This window comes from Monodelphis domestica, chromosome 6, assembly GCF_027887165.1.
Source record: "Monodelphis domestica isolate mMonDom1 chromosome 6, mMonDom1.pri, whole genome shotgun sequence".
NCBI classification, from domain to species: Eukaryota; Metazoa; Chordata; class Mammalia; order Didelphimorphia; family Didelphidae; genus Monodelphis; species Monodelphis domestica.
The window spans coordinates 127,249,651-127,276,298 of record NC_077232.1 but is presented as its reverse complement, the minus strand read 5'-3'; the positions used below and the strand labels follow the sequence as shown (position 1 = coordinate 127,276,298).

At 34.9% G+C, this 26,648-nt stretch overlaps 1 protein-coding gene across 2 annotated transcripts; it reads right to left on the bottom strand.

Moving 5' to 3' along the window:
• Nucleotides 1-1,662: 1,662 nt before the first annotated feature.
• Nucleotides 1,663-26,534, bottom strand: LIAS (lipoic acid synthetase). Of its 2 annotated transcripts, XR_008912858.1 has the most exons (12): nucleotides 26,398-26,534; nucleotides 23,742-23,914; nucleotides 23,256-23,349; nucleotides 22,315-22,395; nucleotides 21,480-21,636; nucleotides 19,571-19,628; nucleotides 12,436-12,564; nucleotides 10,716-10,861; nucleotides 9,478-9,548; nucleotides 6,096-6,207; nucleotides 3,330-3,400; nucleotides 2,221-2,366 (listed from the first exon to the last, which is right to left on the bottom strand). XR_008912858.1 is itself a non-coding variant. In XM_001374012.5 (11 exons), the coding sequence occupies exons 1-11, from the start codon at nucleotides 26,440-26,442 to the stop codon at nucleotides 2,314-2,316; spliced, it is 1,119 nt and encodes a 372-aa protein (XP_001374049.1). In that variant the 5' UTR covers nucleotides 26,443-26,534; the 3' UTR covers nucleotides 1,663-2,313. The 2 variants fall into 2 exon arrangements, 1 of the variants encoding a protein (XP_001374049.1); XM_001374012.5 differs by lacking the exon at nucleotides 3,330-3,400 and having other exon boundaries at nucleotides 1,663-2,366.
• Nucleotides 26,535-26,648: the final 114 nt, after the last annotated feature.

The following is a 26,648-nucleotide window of genomic DNA, read 5'->3' as shown; positions in this document are numbered from 1 at the left end:
AAAGTATATAATAAATCAAAGCAAAATGGAATTTTTACTGTAAAGGCATTATAGCCAAGAATTCTATAAAATGGTCCCTTTTCATGACCCTGTTAGATCTCATTATTTTATTGATAGATCTGTGGATGACATCTCTCTTATGAAAACTGCTAATACCATATGGTGTCTGCAGCCTGAGAAGAAAATCATACTGAGCAGAAGAAAAGCTGCATAGTTGTACTCTCAAAATTAAACTCTAGGGTTGCATTTTTGAGTTTTGTTTTCCTTTCTTAAAAATTCTTTTAACATGGCAAATATAAACCAACCCCAAAGTATATGATACAGAACAAAGCCCTGAAGTCAGGCAAAACAAACAATTGCAACAGGTTTACTTCAATTTACCCTTTGTTAAAGGAAAGCTGTGTTTTAACACCGGTTATTCATTCTTTTTACTCATTTATTAAACCTTACTTTTCAGCTTACTATCAGTTCTAAGAAAAGAGCAGTAGCGCCTAGGTAGTATTTAGTGAATTGCCCAGGGCCACACAGCCAGGAAGTGTCTGAGGCCAGATTTGAACCAAGATCTTCCAGATTCCAGGCCTGGTGCTCTTATCCACTGTGCTCCCTAGATACCCCGGTTCATTCTTTTTAATCTGAGTTTTGTCACTTTTTTATACAGACTTACTTAGTGGATATATTATTATTTCAGGCTACATTTATTTATTCTGCATAACTTTATGCATATTTCTTTGCATTCTTCATATTTGTAATTTCTTAAGGTATAAAATTTTATTATACTCAACCACAATTTGTTCAACTATTCTCTGTTTGATGGACAGAAAGATGTTGTCCCTATTCGGCTTTTCCCACTAAGAAGTACTACTGTAACCATTACAAAGTCTATATATGTATAATCTAGTTTTTGTGATCTCCCAGTCATTTGCAGTTGGGTAAAATGTAAAACAATCAATTATTCTTCATTTAAAAAGCCCAGAAAAGAAATAACTATCATGAAAGTAATGAAGCAATGGTAAAGAACTGTTAATTCGTGTGTCTGCTGAAAAGAAACAAGCTCACCATAGTTAGTATAGATCTTCCTTACCCCATGCAGGGGGTAGCTTTTTTGTACTGTCATTTCTGTTATGTCCCTTGGAAATGAATAACTAAGGCTTGCAACAGATAGAATTCAGAGACTATCTATTAAAGATTTCAAAAGTTTCTATGACTAACAGTGAAGCTTGCATTATGTATATAAGAGAAGCATTAGACACCTCAGTTTCCAGCTTTTTCCAATTAAATGATCTCATCCCTTAATTTGTCATGCCTGAAAAGTCACTGTGAACATTCAAAAACTTTCACAGCCATTGCCCTCCCACACTAAACCTCTTGGTCAACTCTTAAGGAAACTCTCACTTTCCCATGCCTTTTAACAGTTTGTGAGTTTGGTACTTGAGAAAAGGATAGGAAAGAACAGGGTAGATTACTACCATTACTGTGCATCAGAGTATTATGTAAATCCATAGTGAGGTAAGATTTTATGTCTCTTGTGCTCTGGCTACCTATAAGAAAATTATCTATAGGAAATGCAAAGTAATGTCACAACCATCTCTGTTGGCCTCCCATCATTTTTTCCCACTTTTAACTATTTGGTTTTTTTTTAATTAAAAAAAGTGTAACTTCCACTTTTCCAATTGATTAAATAATTTACTTGAACACTATTGAATATATTTAAATTAAATTGCTGGACATATGTACGTACATGATATTGTTACAATCTAAGTATTTCCTGATTTACTTATTTCATCAGTCCTTTTAAAACTCTCTCCACAATTTAAATAACAATGTAATATCATCTCTTTCACATATAATTCTCATATTAATATAAAATACCATTCAACTCTTGAAGAAACAAACCCTTTCCAAATCATTTCAATTGTTGATGGACGACTCAACAAGGTTAAGTCAACTGATCATATTCATAATCCATGATGAATATCACTTTAGAGCCTGTTTTCACAATTAAGATGTGATGATGCATATGCAAGTCAGATGAAAGGTCTTTTGGAAGTTCCTAATGTATTTTTAATTATGCTGTTAACATCAAATTGTTACCAAGATGGTTTATGCTTTCCTTTCAGTAAGCTGAAGTTCAAGGGGAAGATGAGGAAAAACGAATCTCCAAATGATTCACTAAAAAAAAAAAAATCACTATTTGAAGAATGTTAATAAAGTTGAGGCATATTTCCATCAGATGTAATCATTTCTAATGTTAAATATGCTTAATAACATGAGATCATTAATATCAGGGACTTGAAGATGTCTTAATTTATAACTTCAGAGAGTTCTTGTCTTTCTTTTTTCCACTAGATTTTTCAGGAAAAATTCACCTAATGAGGGAAAATAACAATTTATATTAGTATTCCAATGAAAGTAAAAATTCTATTTGAAAAAATTTTAGGTATGTAGAATTTCAATATTCAACTGCAATAATTCCCGATGGCTTAATTTATTATGTTGACAAATTTTTAACATTGGGATTTGTACCTTCTTTCAAATCTCAAACTCATGATTTTTCTAACAATAGAACTGCTCATTTCTTCACCTTTATCATTCTGGAAGTGCCCTTTTGCCACTATAAATTAGTACTAGCTCTCAATCTTTTTCTTAGTATACCCTCTTTTAATCTGTTAGTCTTTTGAGCAATCTAATAGTATAAAAGATTTTGTAAGTCTACACTTATAAATTGAATTTGCCTTTTGTAGGTTTGTCTAAATGTATTTGTTACAGTTGGCAAAATTCATTTCTGAAAACAAATCTATTACATTATTAACCAGGATATGTTGTTTTATAAAGCAGACGTTTTTGTGGCTGGGTAGACACAACTGTTGAAAACTATTTATCTCAGTCAATCCCAAGGAGAAAGATAAAATTTGCTTCATAATAATCTCACCATTTGAACTTTTGCCTTTTCTTGGCTTTCATATTGTAATGTAATTCTTCTTTATCTTGGATCTTTTTCTTTTGCATGTTTTCCCCCTCTTAAAAAATACCTTCTCTTAAAAATTCCAGCTCCCTGTCTCCCCATTTTCCTTGGTCTCCTAAGGCCTGGTGATATAATCTGAATGATCCTTTAATCAACAAATGTTTAAGTGCTCTCTGCTAACACAACTACACAACCCCCCCCCCTTTTTTTTAAATTCACATCATAACTACATCAACCCCTTCCAATCACATTGCTATGAACTGGTAGATATCTGTACCCCTTCTCACCTTTCTTCATGATTTGGGATCCTGGCTAAGTCTATTTTTCTAACCCTTCAGTAATCCCCCCCCCCCCCCTAAACCCTTACCTTCTGTCTTAATCTCTCTCTTCTACCTGTTTGCAATCCATTTCTCTTCTTCCCTTCTTACAGTATCAATTCTAAGTCAGAAGAGTGGTAAGGATTAGGCAATTGGGGTTTAAGTGATTTAACCAGGATCCCCCAGCTAAAATGTATCTGAGTTCAGATTAGAACCCAAGTCCTCCCAATTCCAGGCCTGGCTCACTATGCTACTTAGTGGCTCTCCCTTCAATCATTCTTGAAGACTTGAGGAGTCTATCAATCCTTCTAACAGTCTTTCCTCATGCCCAATGACTTCTATTTTTACTCTTTGGGTGTTCATACATAAGGCCCAAATACCACTAAAATTGCTCAAATATCTGAAACTTTGAAATTCTTTTATCTAATTAAAATCTCTTTTATGCCTTCCCTAATTCTTAATAATTCTAATAGTTGTGCTTCACTTCCATTGTAATAGTTGGACTCTGTATTTCTCCTCTAGTATCCACCGTGTTCTGGCTTTACCTCCTTGCCCACCTGACCTTTACTCCTATGTGTCATTTTAGTAATGCCCTATCCTCCACTATTGTATCTCTAATCTCCTTCATATTCTGCTATTCTTTCCCAGCTGAGACTTAACTCAGTGTAATGCATCTCTACCTCTCAGTCCACATGGGAACTGTGTTGAATCAAGCACAATACAAATTTATGCCATCTTTACCCCACCCTGGCTGTCTGCTGTGGGCAGTCTCCACCACAGCCCTCAGCTCCATGCCTGCCACCTTCTTTGTCAGCAGATAATTTTGCCTTCTAACTTTACAGAAATAGATGACTGAGGTCACCTCCCCCAGTTCCCTTAACTTCCCTTCACTACATCTTTTGAGGTAGACACCTCAAGTAGCCTCTTCTTTTCTCCCTTTAATGAGGATCAGAAATAAGGTGAATTCTATGACCTGAACTCACTAAGGCTCATCACAAGCCCAAGGAAGGAGAGAATAATTTTGGGAGTACTTAACAACCAATTAGCCTGGCAGAAAAGGGCTGAATGTCAAGTTATTAACTCATGTCATCATTTGAGGGTTAAAAAAAAACCAAGGCCTAGAATGATCTAAACTTTATCAGAGAAATTAAATGGCACTAAAAGGTTTATTGACTGACGTCCAATTTTTCTTTTTCTAACTTGATTAAAAATTCACTTTCTCTATATTAATACAGAAATGTATTGGTAGCATTCAGTGTTTAGATGTTAGAAAAATCTTGTCAAGTGCAATTTCTATGAAGTTTAAAAAATGTGAGATGCTTCCTAATTATGGGCCTTATATATTCAAAATTATGTGTCATTTTAAACTTTCTTAGTATCACTGCATGAAGTATAATGAAATTAGTTTCCAAAGTCCCATAATCTTGACATTGCCTCATAAATGAGTCTGTTTTCATAACTTGTGCCTGCTGTTAGTTCATTACAATTCCTTTAATTTCCTAGGAGGAATCTGGATAATAGGAATATATTTTAACATTAAAATATTGAATCAAAATTATCATTCAAGTTAGGAAATGTTCATATTTGTGAATCAATCCATAAAAACATAATTAAAAAACCATTAACAGAACTAATACTTTTTCTGGGGCAGCTAGGTAGCACATTGGATAAAGGGCTAGACCAGGAGGTAGGAGGTCCTGGGTTCAAATCTGACCTCAGACACTTCCTAGCTGTGTGATCCCAATTGCTCAGCCCTTACCATTCTTCTGCCTTGAAATTAATATTTGGTTTTGATTCTAAGAATGTAAGGGTTTTTAAAAAAAACCAACAATATAAACAGTACTAATATTGTTTCTTCAGACATATATCTAAAAATACTTTATACAGTGTAAGACTTTTAAATCCCACTGACATCAAGTGTGGCATAAACCTTTATGTTAAATCTATATCGGAATTGTTTTAACTGACCCCTTTTCTAAATGGCATTATTCTCCGTAAAAAATATTTTATCTTAGACTCTAGCTACTGCCCAAAGAAAGAACTAAATTTCAGAGAGGCATTATCCAAACCTTAAGGTTCTTTTCCTCTGGCAAAAAGAGCATAGAGAAGTGAATGTTCATACAAGTAATGCTATCAGAATAGCATTTTTCTCAGATGGAACCAGTGTGATTGTGAGGACTCAGAGATGCTGCTGGTACCATTTTCAAATTAGTCCTTGCCAAAAAAGACAAATGTACCTCAAGAAAACATATTACTGAATACCATGCTAAGGAAATTTGAACTATGAAAGTGAAATGCTTATTTCCAAAAAATATCATTTCACCTGGCTTATAGAAAACACCAGAGAAAAGTAAAAGGTTCTTGGTTGAATAAGTAAACTATAATTAAGAAATAATTCCATTAAACATAACACTTGTCAAAAAAACTCATACAGTAGAAAACCAGAAGAAAAACATGATTAATCCCATGGTTTGATGGGTCTATGACTGGGGATTCTGACTTTAAATGATCATTCTATTGCAAATATTAATAATATGGAAATAGGTTTAGAACAATGTATAACATTGTACATGTATAACCCAGCAGAACTGCTCATCAGCTCAGGGAGGGGGGAGGAAAGAGGAGAGGAAAAGAAAATTAATCATGTAACCATGGAAAAATATTCTTAACTAATTAATTAATTAATTTTTAAAACTCATACAACACCCTGTAAAACAACCATTCTTAACATTTTTTTAAATGCAACTGTATTTATTGGAGAATTTGAGTTTATGTGAAGTTAGGACTTAAACCAAAAAATGTCCCTCTGTCCTTACCTGCTTTATACGAAGAGCGTACTAGTGGTCCACTGGCAGTATAATGAAATCCAAGTTCATTTCCTATTTTTTCCCAGTACTTGAACTTTTCAGGAGTAACATATTCTTCTACCTGGATTTAAGGAAATATTTCAGATCAATTTCTAGTAGTTCTTTAAAATCATAACATAGGAAAATACTGCCCGTGAATTCTCCTTTTTTGTTAATCTTGACTTTATGACCCAGAGGATTGAATTTCTATACTGGCTGGGACTTTATGGATCATTTGGTCTAACTTCTCCAAATTTCACAGATGAGAACCTAAGGCCAAAGGGATTTAAGTGAATAGCTAAGAACCTAGTTTCTTTCCCCTTTATCATCCAGCTTTCTCTGCTATGCTATACTACCATCTATCTAAGGCCTCACTATTTCCTTCTTAATTGGCTTGCTATCTATCTCTGCCATCTAGTGATTTCAGGAGCTTGTGTGTACCCTTACTAGAGCTACAGCAGGGAAACAGGAGATACAAAAGAGCCAATTTTGTGCTAATAGCTGAAATTTTAAAAAATGGCAGAGAAGATAATCATATCCATAAGTCTTATTTATTTTTTATATTGCTTTATCCAATAGTAGGCAAAATTAAGAACTAGTGATATGCTATGCCAAAATAATGAAAATGATAAGCAAACTACCAAAGGATTACTTTATAGAACTGAAGGGAAAAAATAAAGGAAAACAATAAATTAATCTGAAAGGGAAAAAATAGCATGACCAGGAGGACCCTTTTAAAGTTCTGAGGTAATGGACTTCTCTATCAGCAGCAATGCAAATGATTTAGGACAATTCTGAGAGATTTATGAGAATGAACACTATCCACATCCAGAGAAAGAACTGTGGGAACAGAAACACAGAAGAAAAACAACTGCTGGATCACATAGTTCAATGGGGATCAATTTCACCCTGTATAAGCTCCAAATTAGACAAAGGTATAAAATGCATCACAAATCAGAGGCACAGAAAGGAAATAGCTTTCATAACTTGTCCAAATAAGGGACAGTTAATCCTGTAAGAGGTAAAATGGACAATTTTGATTATATAAAAGTGAAAAGCTTTTGCTCAAACAAAATCAATATAATTAGAAAAAAAAGAATCTTTATACTAACATTTTCTAATAAAGATCTCTTCTCCAGGATAAATAATGAACAGATTTGTTGTTGTTTTGTTCAGTAGTTTTCAGTCCTGTCTGACTCTTCATGACCCCATTTCCATGCTACAATGGTTTGAAGTTTCCTTCTGTTCATTTGACAGATGAGAAAACTGAGGTAACAGGGTTAAATGACTTGCTCAGGGTCACACAGATTGTAGGTGTCTGATATCAGATCTTAATTCAGAAGAGTTAAGGCCTCCAAGCCTGGCCCTCTATATACTGTGAGACCTAGATGCCACTAGTAATTTAAGAGGAGGCACACCCTGAAAGATAAACAGTCAACAAATATAAACAGGCAATTCTTAAACTAAGGGCAAACTATCAACCATCATATTAAAAAATGCTCCAAATCGTTAATATGAGAAATAGAAACTGAAGCAACCCTGCAGTTCTACCCCATACTCATCCAAGTTGGCAAAGAGACAGTGACAATTTTCAGAGAGGACAGGTACACTAATGCACTGCTGGTGGAGCCATAAGCATTCTGGAAGGTTATTTGGAAGCACATAAACTACACATACCCTTTGACCCAGTGATACCAGTACTAGGTACCCAAAGATGTCAAAGTATCATATGCAATAAAATATGTAAAAAACACTTTTTATTGTTGCAAAGTACTAGAAAATAAGAGTATATTCATCAACTGGAGAATGGTATACAAATTATGATATATGAATGAGATGAAATGTTATTGATTCATAAGAAATTATAAGATGGATAGATTCAGAGAAACATGCCAGGATGTGTAGAGAGCAAAATAAGCAGAATCAAGAGAACAATTTAAGTGACCACCAGAACACTGTGAAGGAAAAAAGAACTGCCACTCACCAAGAAGGCCTGATGCTTTCTACCTTTTAACAGAGAAGTGATGATGAATAGAAGTACTGAGTGAAGCTGACATTTTTATGCCAATGTGTCACTGGTTTAGCTTAGATGTACTTATTTCTGGGGAGGGATTTTTTTCTGGTGGGGTAAGGAAACACATTATGGAAAGGAGTGGAGACTAGCAGGGGGGAAAAAGGAGCATCAGTGAAACATTAAAAACTCAGAGAAGAGCAAAAAGAAATAAAGACTAGCAGGTGTTAAAGGGAAATTAGCAGGAACAGGAAATCCTGCAGGGCAGAAGAGGAAAATTCCAGAACTCTGGAAAAGGGACAGGCAGTTTGCTTCTTCTGAGGGAGATAGTGAAGCAGCCAGGAGTTAAGTAAAAGTCTCGTCTATTCTAGGATGAACCTAGATAGTTAGCCAATTCTTTATTCTGTGGCTTTTCCTTGTGATCCGGTCTAAAACTGGAGGTTTATCAACAGATCTCCTCCAGACTCAAGAGAACAACTGTCAGTAAGATTTCCTTTGGCCCTTGTTCCTGTAACCTTCAAATCTTCTCAAATTTATATCTAACTAAGGGGAGTAAATTTAATTAGTTGTAGTTAGCAAGATTTGTAGGTAGTGAAAATTATTAGATAGTGGGGTTTAGCAATTTGGCTTTGGATTTAGAAAAAGATCTTCCCAATTCCCTTCCCTGTTATTTTGTTATAATTATAGGTTTTACGCATTATTTTAATATACATATTTCACAGGACAATATAGGAATTATTATGATAAAATGAATATGTACTTCCAAAAAAAATCTTTCTCTTATTTAGTCTTGGGTGTCATATATAATACTTTCTGTTCCTTATATGAGAAAATGTCTATTTTTACTGATGGTACCAACTTCAAATAATGAAAAAGAATATTTCTTAAATAATTTAAAAAATGAATTAAATAGGCATAGGTCCAAAGTGCTGCCCTGAAGGTCCTGTTCTCTTTGCCTCACTTCTCTCCTAATGGTACATAATCTTTAGGTAAGACACTTGACATGGAAGTCAGGATTCAATTCCTGCCTCAGACACATTTGATCTCTCTGGGTTTCAGTCTATTCATTTGTAAAATGCAGGAGTTGGACTTAATCTTTAAGGTCCAACTCTAAATCCTGGATCCTATGAGTGGATTTTTCCCTATTCCCTTTGCATATGCTTATTCCAATATTATAAACTTTCTCTCTTACCAATAGGTCACTTAAATGTAAAATAAAATTAAAATGAGTCCTCTTACTCATACATAGTATATCAAATGCAGCATTTTGATTGTCTAGCTTCCAAACTGAAGATCCAATTCAAATTACTAAGAAGCTTCCTGAAAAGGTAGATACTATACCTTGAGGTTACGCTTTGTTGGTTGCATATATTGTCCTAAAGTCAAACAGTCCACATCAGCCTCACGTAGTGCTATAAAAAGAAGCACAAATTATCTTAGTAGATGTTATAACATTTAAGTGTAGTAATTCCTATGGAGTGCTCCAGGGCGGTATAGGGGATAACTTTAAACTGACCTATAACTCTGGTGATCAGGCTCAGATCTAGCCCCCACATAACAGACTAATCATGTTACAACAGGTTTTTCCTCTAAGTAGCATTTATGTTTTGGATGATGTGATTTGATTCATGATATATATGAATCAAACAATAATGATTGTTTTGGAGAGAAGAGAATTCTACTGTAAAATGGCTAATTACCTGATTATATTTCAAAATAACTCAAAATACAAATGATTTTAACTAGGATAAGAATACATAGGAGAAATAAATAAAATTATAGTTTTGCAAACTATAAACCCCAAAATTAATACAGAAAATGAACTTTTGGTACTAGATAGTTCAACAAAGCCCAAAGTTTTTGGATGCTCTGTGATTATTTAAGTGAAAAATGATGTTATATTCTAACTTGATTCAAGAGTAGAGAGAAAAGTAACAAAAGATTCAGATTTGGGGCTTGATGATCAACCCTCAAAAAAAGTAGTAAGAAAGTAAAATTTCCTTTTTTCTTTTTGCCATTAAATTAAAACAACTCTGAAATCACCTCTTATCTATCAGATTGGCCAATATGACAGAAAAATGAAATAATAAATGTTGGAAGGAATGTGATAAAATTGGGACACATGCATTGCTGGTGGAGTTGTGAATTGATTTGACGGTTCTGGGGGGCAGTTTGGAATTATATTCAAAGGGCTATAAAAGAATGCATACCTTTTGATCTAGCAATACCACTACTAGCTCTGTATCCCAAAGAGATTAAAAAATAAGAAAGGACCTGTTTATACAAAAATGTTGCTCTTTTTGGTGGTGGCAAAGAATTGGAAACTAAAGGGATGTCCCTCAATTGGGAAGTAGCTAAACAAATTGTAATATATGATGGTGATGGAATACTATTGTGCTATAAGGTATGATGAAAAGGATCATTTTCTTTTTGCTATTGATAGTGACCACTTTCTGTACATGACAGTTATACTTAGATTAAAGAAACAGGCTGTGAATATAGTGTGACCATCAATATGGACTCTTCAATTACCATATTAAATAAGGAAGGTTCCCTGTTTTTTCCTGCTGTTAACTTACCTTTCATTGTTGAATATACTTGCTCATCAGTCTCTCCTAAGCCCAACATTATGGATGTTTTGGAAATAACATTCGGCTGAACCTTCTTGGCATGTTTTAATACTTGTACAGATTGGTCAAAATTGGCCCGGGGATCACGTACTTGCCTTCAAAAAGATCAGTATTATCAGTGAATCAAAATCAAAGAAGCTCAAGGCTTAAAAAGATTAGAAAACTATGCATTCTGTATGTTATATATTTTAGTGGTAGCACATCTGCATAAATATTTCACTGTGAAATAGGAAGAAAACAATATGTTTTCTGCCCTGAGGTCCTCAGGTGTTTTGATCATGGTAACAGGGTGAAGAATAAAGACATATCACAATGTCCAAAGAAGGTGCCTGTCCCATCTTACCCATTTGGTACTAAAACAAACAAACAAACAAAAACAGCCATTAGAAGCTACAAAGGATAAATTTAAAAATGTAGTCAGAGTATGAGTGTATGGGAGTTTAGAAAATTTAAGGAAGGCCTAGTAACCAAACAAAGAAAAAAATTAAGCTGAATCTACTATTCCAAGGTTTGAGAAACTCTTATGCTCGTTCTCTTTATAAAGAACAAACTGACCTCTGCTGGCAGAAACATGAATTATTCTAGGATTTTTTTTTTTAAAAATGCACGATTCTAGAATTTTCAGTGAATAGAATAATATTACTTAAGTAGAACTAGTCAACTGGTACTGACTGGTGGTGATATCTAAAAAAAGGCAGAGCTGTACTAGGCTGTGTGCCAGGCTTAAATGGCAAGGGAAAGAAAACAGCTTCTAAGCAGGATTAATATCATAAAGTTGCTCATGTAAATCAGAAAGCTTTCTAGTATTTTCATATTAAATTTGGTTAATTTGTATGGTATAAAACCATTTAACAGGGGAGAAAGAAAAACTTAATGACTTTAAAATTACAACAATTACTAGAAAAAGACCAATTCTGAAATGACTTCTGAATTAAATTAATTCCTACATATGTTTGTGAGTTAGTTAAAATGCCAATATCAAGTTTTAAGGCACTGGATAATAATATGAATTCCTCCATAAAATCATTGCAAAATGCTATCTCAGAATCCATGCAAATAAAAGTGTTTCCAAATTAATCCTGACTCAATGTTTAAATAATTTTTTCTAATATCCAACACAAGTCTAAATGTGAAATAAAGGTCCAGAAATCTATACCAACTATAAACAAAAAAAAGGAAGTGTCACTTTTAAAAAAACAAAGCCCAGATGCACCTGAAAGGAAAAGTCCTAATGGGTTCTTTTGCATTGTTAAATGCCCCTTAATGTACTATCTTCAGGATTATGGCTAACTGAAGTGGTCACACATAAAATTGTGCTGCTTAAAAAAACAAACAAACCACAACATTACTTCAAAAAATGACACTATGATCTTACAAAAGAGCAACATAACAGCCTGGGCCTCCAAAGTCAGCATGCCCAACTTGGGAGTTCTTGCTCTGACACCTACTGGCTGACTCAGGGCAAGTCACCTCACATCTTAATGCCTCAGGCAATTCTAAAAGCATAAGAGGCAGACAAAAGGAAAGTCTTCTTTGGTAGAGAAAGTGCTCCCACCCAGAGTTCCCTACAGTGACAAATTTAGATCCATCCCAAACATAAAAGGTTATACATACATAGACATATATGTAGAGAAAGAGAGTGTGTGTTTGTGTGTGTCAGTGTGATCACCTCTGTAATTCTGGAACTGTTTCCACATTATGGGCATACACATCTAATCCTGAGCGTGCAATTTTCTCAACAGCTTTAAGGTCTCCTCTGAAATCAGGGGTCAGGCATTCCACTAATATATTTGAATTTCTAGAGGGAAAATAAAAAATGATGAACAGTGAATTGCTAATAATTTTGTTACATCCAAGATTTATAGAATTTGTTCAATGCAATTTTTAATAATTTTTTAGATCTTCAGCATTTTTAAAAATTTTGTTTATTTTTATTTTTTGAAAATTTTATTTAATTAGATGAGTTAGAAGATTTTTCCATGGTTACAAGACTCATGTTCTTTCCCTCCCCTCCCCTCCCCTCCCCCCTTCCCATATCTGACAGGTAATTCCACTGGGTTTAACATGTGTCATTCATTGACCAAGACCTATTTCCATATTATTATTTTCAGCATTTGTTTTTTAAAATAAAGTTTACATGGTTAAATAGCACGCATGCAGGAAAGAGAATATGGATTTTTTTATCTTTTTAAAAAACCCTTACCTTTCATATTAGAATCAATATTGAGTATTAGTTCCAAGGCAGTAAAATAGTAAGGGGAAGGCAGGGGGGAGTTAAGTGCCTTGCCCAGGGTCACAGCGCTAGGAAGAGTCTGAGGCCTCATTTGAACCCAGGACCTCCTGTATTCACTGAGGCACTTACCTGCCCCCTCCTAATAACTTTTAAAGCCACAGCTGACAATCTGATATTTCAGGTATCCATTCTTTAGGGATGATAATTGACGGGAGAAAGAGTGCTCAATGATTATTAAATGCTTCCTTCATCCAAGGCCCCACACTTTACTGCCTCCCAAGAAAAAGAAAGGGGAAGTGTAGTAGAAAGAGCACTTGAGTTTAAATTCTGCCATTTCAAGTGCCAAAAAGCAAACTCTCCAATTGGGTAAATTCCCTGCTTAATACATTTTCCTCTCTAAATTATAATATACTTTCTTGGAAGGATCATTATAATAATCCATATATGAGGAGCTTCAACAGAGAGAAGTGCAACCACTTCAGGTCTAGGATCATACTGCAGACTTTCTGGAAATGCAAGTCCATGAAAATAAATATAAAACCATTCTAACATATTATGATACAATGAATTGTGCCTGGCACTAGAAACCCCTTCTCTCTACCCCTTTCCCCCCCACAAAATAATGAATGATGAAGAACACAATAATTTCACCAAATGACCTTACTGAAACAAGTTGTTAATGCTACAAAATGGGAAAGAGGTAAAAGAAAAGAAGATTATTGCCACTTATGGCTATTTTACAAGGAAATATGAACAATATAAATCATTTGCCACATCAAAAGGACCAAAAAACTCCTATAAACCACTTTAACCAGCTAACATTTGATTTCCTTGATGTAAGGGCAAAACCAGTTTAGATTTAAACTTATTTGTAAAGCCATTAGTAAAAGTGAAGATCAGAGAATCATGAGCAGTATCACATTACAAAAAACACAGAAAATTAAAAAAATAGCCAACTAAAGAGATAATTCCCAGGGCATTTAAGGAAGAAAATGAAAAGACAAAACAAAAAACAAAAGCTAGATGAAAAATAGAAAAGTTAAGTAAAGATTTTTCTAACCAATTCTTTCCTCTATCAATAAACAATGGGGCCACCACATTTAGATTCTAATATTACAGTCCCTCATGTGCTGTATGAGAAAGTAGAAATGCCAATAAAGGAATCGACAATGGGAAGGACAGCTGGACTGTTCTTTAAAACAATACAATATTTTATTTTAGTTTGGGGCCACAAAAGCAGATGGTAGGCAGGATTTGGCCCACTGACTATAATTTGTTAATCTTTCCCCTATAGGACACAAGCTCAGGCCAAATATGCCCTCCAGAAGTATGCAGATTCCAACCTTAGAGTAAAGTCTGAAGTCAATACTACCATAAAAAGCTATTACAGGTACAGAAATTCTTAAGACACAAACGGAGAAGATGACATCTTGAAAAAGATAAAGGAAGAGTTAAAAAAAAACTTTAAAATATTTTTATAAATTAAATGAAAGGGCTGATGAAAAAAAGTTGGAAAAGCAATGAAACATGGAAGAAGGAACTGGGAAAGGAATTAACAACTTGGAAAAAGAAATACAAAACTTTAATCAAACAACAAACTCCCTGAAAATTAGATTGGAACAAAGGAAATCTAATGATTCCATCAGATAAGAAATAGTAAAATGAAAGTCAAAAGAATAAAAAAATAAAATATAAGGCACCTCCATAGCAAAAATAATTGATCTAGAAACCAGACTGAGAGAGAATTTAAAAATCACTGCTTTGAGGGGGCAGCTGGGTAGCTCAGTGTGTTGAGAGCTAGGCCTAGAGACGGGAGGTCCTAGGTTCAAATCTGACCTCAGACACTTCCCAGTTGTGTGACCCTGGGCAAGTCACTTGACCCCCATTGCCTAGCCCTTACCACTCTTCTGCCTTGGAGCCAATACACAGTATTGACTCCAAGATGGAAGGTAAGGGTTTAAAAAAAAAATCACTGCTTTGAAAGACATGACTAAAAAACAAGAAGCCTAAACATCATATTTTTAAAAATCACCAAGAAAAACATTACAAACCTCTTAGAACCAGAGGGCAAAGTAGCAACAGAAAGAAATTACTGGTAACTTCCTGAAATAAGTCCCAAAATGAAAATTCCCAGAAGCATGCTACCCCAAATCAGGAGTTTCCATGTCAATGAAAAAAAATATTCCAGCAGCCAGAAAGAATGAATTTAAGTTCAAAGGAGCTACAGTTAGGATCACACATAATTTAAAGGAGCATAGAGCTTGGAATATGATATTCCACAGGCAAGTAATATAGGCTGACACAAATTAATTCTAAAGGGGGGGAAAATGGGTTTTTGATGAAATAGAGGACGTCTAGATATTCCTGATAAAAATATCAGGTCTGTGTAGAAACTCTAACATTCAAATACAGGAGTTAGAAGAAAAATAAAAAAGTACAAGTAAATGATGATAAGAGGCTAAATAAGAATAAACTGCTTACATTCTAATATGTTGAGATGACATATACATTCTCTCAGAATCCTATCATTTTCACAGGTGTCTAACTAGAAAGAGGGACCTGGGAATGGTTATGTTTTAATGATCTTACAATATTAATTGAAAGGGAGAAAAGGATTACACTGGTGGAGAGGGAAAGGTAAAGTGAGAGAAAGGATGGGTAAAATCATCGCATGTAATCAGGATATAAAAACAAAAGTCTATACAAATATGGTAAAAGTGGTGTTAGAACTTGAACCTCACTCTCATCTGAACTGACTGACTGAAATGATTAAAAGAGGAAAGACTTTCTGAATAATACAATGACCAACCATGATTCAGAGACCTATTGATGAAACATGCTATTCACATTGTAATGGATTTAGAGGGCAGGCTGAGGTATTTTTTTGGACATGAACAATGTGGTAATTTGTTTTCCTTATTTACATGTTTGTATTTATTTTTCTTTTTCAATAGAGGTTGGAGATGAGGAGAGGTGGGAGGTATTTTTGTTGAATGAAAAAATTTTAAATGAAAAAACTAAAATAACATCTGTATCACTTTTTCAGCTCTTTCTTTTTCCGAATTCTTTTCTTTCTCTGTTATCTTGCATCAGAATTATCAAACTCAATGCCAATATATTACCATCTTAATCTTGAGACAACATTTCAGTTTCAAACATGCAGAATCAATATGAGAGTTGACAATGTTCCCATTCCTATCACATTAATTCCATGCAGTACTACATTTATTATAAAACTAAACTGAAATTAGAATAATAATGAGTGACATATAATTTGCGAACATTTGAGATCATCCAGCAGAGAATGGATGACCATTTGGGTGGATGACCAGCTATCTTTAAATGCTGCAGAGGTCATTCCTGGTCAAGTACATATGGATCATTACTGTAGAAATTTAATATTAATCTACCCCTTTTTGGCACCCCAAAATAACCTTTTTAATTTTAAAGGAAAAGAAAAAGGTTAATTTTTAACAATAAAGCTAAAAATTTGCTTCTCCCCCTTGGCTGGAGTAGGGTGGAAACAGGTTCTTTGTTTATATGTAACCAAGCCACTTAGGGAATGAAGCAGTTAAGTAAGATAAGCAGTGTGGCAGAGAAAAGTGGACATGTGTGCTGTGTTCCAAAACCTGAGTAGACTCCTGGAGTCTAGAAGACTAAGGTGGGAGTACTCCAGTCAAAGAGACTTTGGAAAGGGATGTCAAGAAGGGCATAAACTGGAATAGGGAGAGGAAGTAGCTCTCTTTCCTTGGAATCCAGGACTAAGAAGATGTGAGGTCTGGCTTGGAGCTAAGGCCAACTCCAGGTGGGAGATGACTAAAAGAGCAGCTGACCACAACAAGCTGGTACTTTTTTCTTTCTCTAGCCCCTTTTTATTATTTCATAAATAACTATAAATAAATTAAGATATAGTCTCCACAGAATTTTAATAATAATAGTACTAAGTGTCCTATGACCTCTGAAGTCCCACTTGACTGTCAGATATCATTCTGTGCCAAAGTATGACTCACTACAACAAAGAGAGGAAGAAAAGACAGTCATCAGAATAAATCCAAATTTCTAAATCTACTGGTTTTTATTTAATTTTCATAAATAATCTTAAACCTATTCAATCCAATTATTAAAAACATACCTAAAGATATTCTGAGATCAATCTTGCCTAACAAACTTTGGGAGAAATATAGATATGGATCACCTCCTCTATATCTGATCAGTTTGTCCATATGTTTTACATATAGGTCAGGATTTTTTGTCCAAATATTCCTGCTTGTCAGAGTCCCTCCATTGGGGGGAGGGACACCCTAATTTTGAGTTTGTTGCCATGCCTGCTCTTGCACCTCCAAAGGTTGTTATGGACCAGCACTAGCAGCACAGTATGGGCAGGACTTACAGACTGCTCAGACAACTGCACTCCCTGATGAAAATGATGAACTGTAAGGGAATGAAGTCCAGCACCAGAGGTCTAGTTTTATAGGCAACTGTCCTGTGTCAGTGGTGTAGCGTTTGCCACTTTATTATATAGCTGAGCAGAACATGTGCTTAATCTTTGGGATGCTGAAGGAGATGAATGGGCAGCTTCAGAGTGAATGAGGCAGTTTAAAAAATATAATTCATATTCTGGACCTGCGTATTTAGCTATTTTGGACCACAATTATGTTCCTTTGAGTTTCAAATATAAAACTGCTGCAGTCCCATCACATTATTCAGTGGTGGATCTTGTTTATTATCATTCCCATTCCTTTTTTCATTTAGATCATAATAAAATTGTATTTCAAATATCTAAGCAAGTGAAGTTTTCTTCCTTGTTTACAAAATAAGTATTTTAAAACCTGTTTTGTATAGTCTATGGCAGATAAATACCATGTTATTATTTAAATGGCCTTTACATTTTTATGACTAGTTATTTTGAAACATCATCATCAGTTAAGATACATTTGAGTTATATGTTTCACAAAGTAAAGATAGGTGCTGGACAGGTTAAAAGAAACTTTGTGTTACTGTTAGATGGTTGGTCACAACTTGGTAACAAAGTTAAAAAGTGTGAGCATATTTTATTTAGACAGTAATTAAAGGTTTTCATACTAGCTAGTGTACCTAAGGTGACTTTTAGAAGAAGGATAATGTTAAAGAATAAAATAATCACATGAATATTGTATCTTTTTTTTCCTGTGTATGAGCTGTCAATAGAATAGAATTTATGTGGATTGAGTAACAATTGAATGCAGCTTTTAAAAGATTACAATGCTTAGCATACATGGGAATGGTAACCATGCTTTGAAAGGGTAGCTTAAAGTGATTACGAAATAAGCTAGACTGTTAACTTCAACTTTGATAAGTTTTAAATTCATTGTAAACAAAGTATTCTTATTGGGAAGGAAGCATTAATCAGGTAACTGCTGGGATGACTACCACTGGAATAGTGAGAAAATGGACCATTTTCAGTGATGTCAATCTAAATTGAAGCCTTGGAATGTGTTTTGTATTTTGGGTTCTATAATAAAAGTGAAGCATTAAAAAAAAGACAAACCAAAAAAAAAAACACAAAACAAAACATGAAAACAAGTGTGCATTCTTCAATTGGGAAACTATTGAACACTCCGTGCTAAGTGACAAAGATATCATGAATTGTCATAAGACATGATAACTATGATGAACGAATTCAGAGAAACCAAGAAAGATGTTTGAAATAGTACAGAGGGGCAGCGAGGTGAGATCGAGGTCCTAGGTTCAAATATAACCTCAGATACTAGGTGTGTGACCCTAGGCAAGTCACTTAACTCATTGCCTAGCTCTTAGTACTCTTCTGCCTTGGAATCAACATATGATATTGATTCTAAGATGGCAAATAAAGGTAAAAAAAAAATAGTACAGAGATAAGTAAATAGAACCAAGAAAGGAATATAGAACCAATGTCCGCAAGAACATGAAAGAAAATAGTGGGATAAAAGTCAGTGGGATTCAGATCAATGCAGTGGCCAATCGTCTCCAGAACAGTAAGAACGAACCTATCTTCTCTCTCAGTCAATATTACAGTTTGCTTTCCTTAACTATGGTTCTTTATTAAAAGAGGTTTTATTGGGGAGAGGTAAGTGGTTCTAGGAAATGATAGCAATACTAAAATTCCCTAAAAACATAAATGAACATTCAAGAAAAAGGAAAAAAATTATCCATAATATGAGATTAAGGAGTTCTGAGTACATCTCTATCCTTTCAATATCACAGATATCAACTATCCTTTGGCATCTCTCCAAGAAAGAAGTTAGGATGTTATGAGACTTTAATATGACTCTCTTGAGGAATGCAGACTATAAGCTTGCATATAAGGATAAAAGTCAAGTGGGATTTAATACATTTTGGAAAATGCAGCTATTAACCTTACATTGGTAACTGCTAAGCTCCAAGAGAACAATTAACTCAAAATGTTAATATACTCACATGGTTCAGTTGTCAAATGGGAGTCTTAACTCCATATAGCATAAAAAATGTTTTAAGCTTTATTTACGATCAAATTTTTAGCTTTTGAATTTCCTGAAAGTTCTGAAATCATGAAATAAAATGAGAAAACACTCACCTTTCTTTTAAATATGAAACTGTCTTTGCAAAGTGTTCAGCTCCCCCATCTGGTAGATCTAGAAATAAAAGAATCCATTGCTGAAGATGATGCATCATGTTCTATCAACCAAAGAAGCTCACTTATGGAAGACTATTGAGAAACTATTAGCACCCACATGTTCAGTTTGGTTTACAGAAAGATTTGGGTCAAAGGACTGGCTCTGTTAAAATATGATCTTGAATAAGCCAGCCAATCAACTCCTCTAATCCAGTTCTTTTCACTATAAAATAGGGAAAAAGTTATCTTCAATCCTCAACTCATGGAGTAGGCAAAATAACTTGCAAAGGACAAAAGATTTAAAAGCTGAAAGGACCTTAGAAACCTTTGAGCCCAACTCTTATTTTACAGATAAAATTTGAAGTATAAAAACATTTAAGTGTACAGGGTCAATCAATAAATGGATAAGTTTTTATTAAGCATCTACCATGTGCCTGGGCACTGGGGAGACAAATACAAAAAGAAACAATCCCTATTTGGAAGGAGCATGCATTATACCAGGGGAGACAAGAAGCATAGATGAAAAATATATAGCATAAATTCAGTTAATAATGCAAATATATAAAAAGTAGTTAAATACAAAGTAGTTTGGGAAGGTCACAAGTGATTGAGGGAATAAGGAAATGCTTCATGCAAAAAATAGTATCTAATCTGTGTGTGAAAGGAAGAGGGACAACAACTAAGGAGGGAGTCCATTCCAGGCACAGGGGGTGGCCAGGACAAAGGAAGGGAAATGTGTAGAGTATCTTCAGAATTGAACAGAGAAGGCTAATTTACCTGGATCGAAAAGAATGGGAAGAGGAGTAATGTCTAATGATGCTGGAAAGAAAGGCTGAGGCCAGGTTGTATTGGCATTTAATAGCTAAACAGATGAATTTTTATTTTATCATAGAGACAACAGGAGGCTACAGGAATTAAATGAATAGAAGAATCACACAGTAAGGTCTGTGTCTAAGAAAAAAATGTCTTTGGCAATAATGTGCAGGATTGACCAGAACAGGAAAAGAGGCAGGGGAGACCAATTAGGAGGCTATTACAATAATCCAGGTAAAAGATGGTTTTGAATGGAACTAAGGTAGTATCTAGTAGAGAAATCTGAGAGATGATGTGAAAGTATAAACAACAAGACAACAAAGGATTGGACAAGTGGGCTAAGGGAGAGAAAGGAGTTGAGGATAATGCCAAGGTAATGAACTTGGTAATGAATTGTCTTTGGAAACCCATTAAAAAAAAACAGTCCCAATAAGAGGCCACCTCTTTTCTAGAGACTGGGAAAAAGAAATAGAGAGTGATATCAATGGGTTTTGAGATTAAAAGAATGGTAGAAGAGTTCCATCAAACAGCAATATACAATATAGCCCCATACCTTATAATTAGGAAAAGTAGATATAAATATGTTAAATAATTAAGGAACAGTTCAAGGTGACAAGGAGGGTCAGGAGAGCCAAGGCTCTGGTTAGAGAAAGTCCACTCAGCTCCCTTCAGGGGTCTGAAATGTTCACTGCAGGAGGAGGGAATCTATGGTTGAATCTCAGGTGAGAGAACAGATGCTGAACAGGATCTTCACTTGTGGGTTCAGAAATCCTTTAGCCTTCAAAAAACTGGACTTTCCAGCTTCAGGTCCCAAGGCAGAAGACCAAGAGACTCTAGAATCCTCTCAGCCCACTGATCTTGTCCTACAAGCCTCTGCTCTTCAAACTGCCACTCCACTCCTGTCAGTCATCCTCAGAATTCCAAACCTCTCATCCCATTTTAACATATACTATAAATTAAACAATCACAAGCCCTAAGTAATAGTTCAATACAACAATGGGGTTGTTCTTCATTACTGCATTAGCTTATATAAAACATTATTATTATTATTACTAACCATCTCGGTCCACTGATGTTAGCACAACATAATCGAGACCCCACTCTGCAATTGCTTTTGCTGTATTGTAGGGCTCATTAGAATCCAATGGAGGTGGTTTTCTTGCAGTCTTAACAGAACAAAATCTGCAACCTCTTGTACAAGTGTCTCCCATCAACTAGAATGAAAATGTTATAATTTAAATTATCACGTTAACTTAGCACCAAACTCACAAATAGTTATTAAGTGCTTCCTTTTGTATTAGGTACAGTAGGACAGGTAAAGGCATAAGACATAGCCCCAATCCTTAGGGGCAAATAGGTGGTTCAGTCAATAAAGAGGCAGGCCTGGAATGAGAAATTTTCAAATCTGGCCTCTAACATTTATTAGCTATGTGACCTTGGGAAAGTCATGTAACCCTGTTTGCTTTGTTTTTTTTTAATCTATTAAATAACCTAGAGAAGGAAATGGCAAATCACTCCAGAATTTTTATCAGGGAAACTCCAAATGGAGTCACAAAGTCAGAAACAACTGAAATAGACTCAACAACAATCCTTTTGGAAGATTTAAAATTATTTACAATCTCTTTGGATAAGATTAAAAATAAACATGCTAAAAACCAAAAAATAAAAAACTTAATAGTTCAAGACAGCAACATAAGTCACAAAGTAATATAATTGCAAAATGGAAAGAGCAGATAGTAAGTGTTGCATAAATTCTACAATGAGAGAGACCCCTAAAATGAAATTAAAGACCTAAACACGGGCTATCTTATTTTAGTCTGTATAGCTCTGCAGAGGTCAAAGAATGTGTTTTCCTTCTCAGACAGAAGACTTGAGAATAAGACAAGGCTCACCATGATAGTGGCGGTAGCAGTAGCATACTCTCCTCCTCCCCAGCACTCCCCGATATTGGGGCACCGTGCTTCTTCACATACCTTTAATCAAAAAATGACTGATGGTAAACAGTAAGATGAAATTGTTCATCAAACAAATATCTAGTGATTATAAATTCTGATGTGACAATAATAACCTTTAATTTTCCCAAGAGTAGAACAATTACTTCAGACCCAAATTCCAATTTATCCTATCAAATGTGAAATAACTGTAACTTTACATGTATTCTTTTTTTAGTTGTATTTTTCCCCATTGCATAGAGAAACAATTTTTAACATTCATTTTCTGATACTTTGCAATACAAATTCTCTCCCTCCCCTCCCCAAGGCAGCAAATAATATAAGCTATACATGTGCTATCATACAATACATTTATGTATATAATATATATACTGAGTAAATAACTTAATGGAAGATCTATGGGAAAACATGACAAGAATTGCACAGGATTAGAATGTGTGCAAACTGCAAATGTACAAATTGAAGCAAGCGAAGTAATACCTAATCAATGAAATTATGGATTTAATGAAGAATAGATCCCTTGGGACTTATTTTTGAAGGGAAAGGTTTTAAATTTATTTTCATTCTACACAGCAAGACAAATTGGAATTCCTAAAACCTAAGAAAAGCACAATGGCAAAGAAGATAGTAGAATCAAGAGGGCTTGGAATCAATTCTTGACTAGGGAAAGCATGCTAGATTACTTGGAGAAAAACTCAAGGGAAGCTATGGACAAGAATGGTATAGGATGTGTAGGTAAGAATGAATTGTGATATGCATTATTGGAGAGAACACTTGTAAAAATGAAATCACAGGCCCATCAGTGTTTTGGTGTATTAGTGTGATGCTAAGGAAAATAAAATAATACTTTTTTTAGGAGAAGCTAAAACTGATATACTTACTGTATGGAGATTTAAATTCCGCAAAGTGTTTTTCAGCTTATTGTAGTTTTTTCCAAAAGGAATCTCTGTTTTTAGCCATGGTGGCAAACGTAACCTAAGTAAAGCCAAATATAACTATTAGGAAATATAACTCTCAATAGATACCATTGTTATTGAATTGTTTTGCTGTCTTATAATTCCAAGATAAGGAAAATTTTCCTTCACTCTGGAAGCACCTCTTCTACATAAATGTTGACTAAACTATAATAAAGAAGGAAAAACTAGAAAATGAGAATCATATCTGCACAAAACCAATCTGGAAATCATAGTTAATGAATCTGACACTATTACTGTTTCTGAAAGATTTAGACTGTTTAACAGGTTTGTAATAAAAAAGATCCCAGTCTAGACCTATTAAAACTTATTTTAAAAATACAGCATTCAACATTAAAAATCACAAAGTATTATGGAATGCAAGACATTCAGCCTGCTTGAAATTACAATTACCTCTCTCCTTTCTGTCGTTTCAAATTTCCTTTATATTCAGCCCAGGTGCTCTTGTCTGAAAGGTCACCAGATAAAAAATCTTGAAGGTCTGGTCCATTCTGCAGAAACTCTTTCTTTTTGTCTGGTAAAGAACTGAATGTTTTGTACTGGCTACACAAATAGTTTCCAAGTACCTAGGAAAGGTTAACTATAGTTATTATACAAACCAGTTCATTGATTTTAATTTACCTAATATTAAGTGATCCTGGTAACAGATTTTATCTACTATCCAAGGATCAGAATAGAAATTGTTTGGCAAAATAAGTTTATCTCTGTTCTCTGGTAGCTTACAAGCATCCATGGACTATAAACAACTAAAAAGGGCAAAATTGGTTGCTTATTGCTTCAATCCCAGGACCAATTAAAGTATGCCACATATTAACTTATATCTTAAAATGAAGAGCCTTATGTATTCATTAAAGCAAGTCCTTGCTACTTACAAACATTTTGGCCTAGCTAACAAACCTTTGAAGCTCTTGTATTAATTTATATATTGAAAGTAACAAAACATTATCTAAAAATATTTCATAATCAGAATTTTCTTTGTTCAAATTCATTTTTCTACATTGGTGTCTATGAGTTTCTATTATATTGCTAAAGTTAGTCTTCATTATGTAAGAGATATCAGTCAGCTGCTGCCAAATACAAAATTTCAGATTTTTGAAGAACCTTACTGGTCACCTCATCCAATGCATTCCTAAAAGAGAATCTCTTCTTTTAGATAGATGCCTTTTTGGTTCTGTAATGTGAAATTGCTGTAATATGTGTGTGAAATAACTTTTAAAGTTGTTAAATACTAGCTATACATCTAAACAAGGTATTTTTGTCTACATATGGTTAATAGCAAGTGCATGCTATAAATCAGGAACCTGATACTAACACCAAATATTTGTACAAGCTAGTATACACATAAGGAATATTATTCTGGTATATATCAACAAATTACTACTGTCTGGGATGGAATTGTTTTGAGCATAGTAAAACATTGACCAATAATTCCACCTGAGACAACAACTGAATGACTATAGGCAAGTCATTTCATCCCTTTCACCATTATTTTTTGTCTGCATAATGGGGATACTTCTACCTATAGCACTTGCCTCACAAGATTGTTTAGAGGTTTCAACCATTAAGGAAAAGAGAGACAAAAATGAAGCAATTCTTGCTCTCAAAGAACTTACATTCTTTTGGGGGGAAATAAAATATACACGTCATTACAAACTAAGTCACAAGAAAGGCACTAGCAACTGAGGATCATGAAAAGTCTCTTTTAGAAAGTACCTCTTGGAGGCAGCTGGGTGGCTCAATGGATTGAGAGCCAGGCCTACAAATGGGAGGTCCCAGGTTCAAATCTAGCCTCAGATACTTCCTAGCTGTGTGACCCTGGGCAAGTCACTTAACCCCTATTGCCTAGCTCTTACCACTCTTCTGCCTTGGAAACAATACACAGTATTGATTCTAAGACAGAAGATAAGGGTTTTTATTTTTAAAAAATACCTCTTGAGCTTTGAAGAAAGCTGGTGATACTAAAGTATCATAGGGGTTTTTAATGTGGGGCCCACAAACTTGTCTTTAAAAAATATTTTTGGGGCTGCTAGAAAGCACAGCAGAGAGCGCCCAGCCTGAAGTTGACAGGACCTGGATTCAAATTTGACCTCAGACACTTCCTAGATTTGTGACCTTGGGCTAGTCACTTAACCCCAAAAGCCAAGCCCTTATCAATCTATACTCTGTATCCATTTTAAGAAAGTAAAGATTTTTTAAAAATCGATAACCATTTTAGTATAAGCAGTTTCCTTTGTAAATTATTTTTATTTTATGCATTTAAAAACATAATTCCAAGGAATCCATAAGCTTCATCAACTACCAAAGGGGTCCTTGAAAAAAAAAAAGATTAAAAACTCTAGAGGTAAAAAGATAAAGATAGAATGAATTCCAGACCATGACATAGAGAGTTTATATTTTATCCTGGAAGTTATAAGAAACCACTGGAGCACTTAGAACAGGGAAGTAATAAGGTCAGATTTAAAGCATTTGGCATATCGGTTTTAATTATAAATATTTATAAAAACTCCTGCCTTTTCTATCTTACTGGGCTGCTGGGATCAATAAGGGGCTTTTCTTAATTCTTCTACTTGTTAGCATCAACCTGCGCTGCTTAATTATTTTGCATTTATACTTTGTTTATGAATCAGTGCACAAGTTGTATTTACACCCCCCCCCCCGCAGTATAATGTTTTTTAACTCTTTTTTATGTTTATGTATCTAGTGGAGCCCCTAGCAATCGGACATTACTTAATAACTGTTGACTTGTCGAAAGAAGAAAAGTAGAAAAAATGCTCTTGGAAAATATAAAATACTACACAAGTGAGACTTAGAACCATTATTAAGGTTGCTGGTTTGTTTTTTTTTTTTTTCCATCTTTTATAGATCCGTTTTGGTTGCCCCTAGATTGAAGTGAAGGACGTTGACTTAGGTTTGGGGTTGACAGCGCAAGCCTGGAGGGTCAGGGTCAGCAGAGGGACGGGGGCAGTAGAGGGAACATAGAAAAAGTCTGGTAGCGTCAGCCTCCGACCGTACCCGCCCGCCCTGGCGGCCTGTGAGGTCCTTCACTCACCCGGGACCCCAGGACGCGGGAGACTCCGCCGCAGCGGAGAGACATCCCGGGAAAGAAGGCTCACGGTCCCGGGTGGAAGAGGATCTTCTCCGCTCGATCTGTCTCACGGCACAGGAAGTGGCACGGAGTCGGAAGTGTTCTCAAACTTCTTTCCAGGGATAGCCAAGATTCCTATCGTCGCAGGAGAAATACCTCAACGACTGCGGGAAGATGTGAGAAAACAAAAAACGCTGTTTGAAAGATCGCGATTT

What these genes read in the sequence shown, in the direction of transcription:
- LIAS (XM_001374012.5), bottom strand. Translation starts at nt 26,442, where the DNA reads ATGTCTCTCCGCTGCGGCGGAGTCTCCCGCGTCCTGGGGTCCCGG. An exon ending in CCCGCGTCCTGGGGTCCCGG is followed by an intron (nt 23,915 to 26,397) that starts GTGAGTGAAGGA and finishes AACCTTTCCTAG; the next exon opens with GTACTTGGAAACTATTTGTG. An exon ending in CTGCTACCGCCACTATCATG is followed by an intron (nt 21,637 to 22,314) that starts GTGAGCCTTGTC and finishes TTTTCATTCTAG; the next exon opens with TTGATGGGAGACACTTGTAC.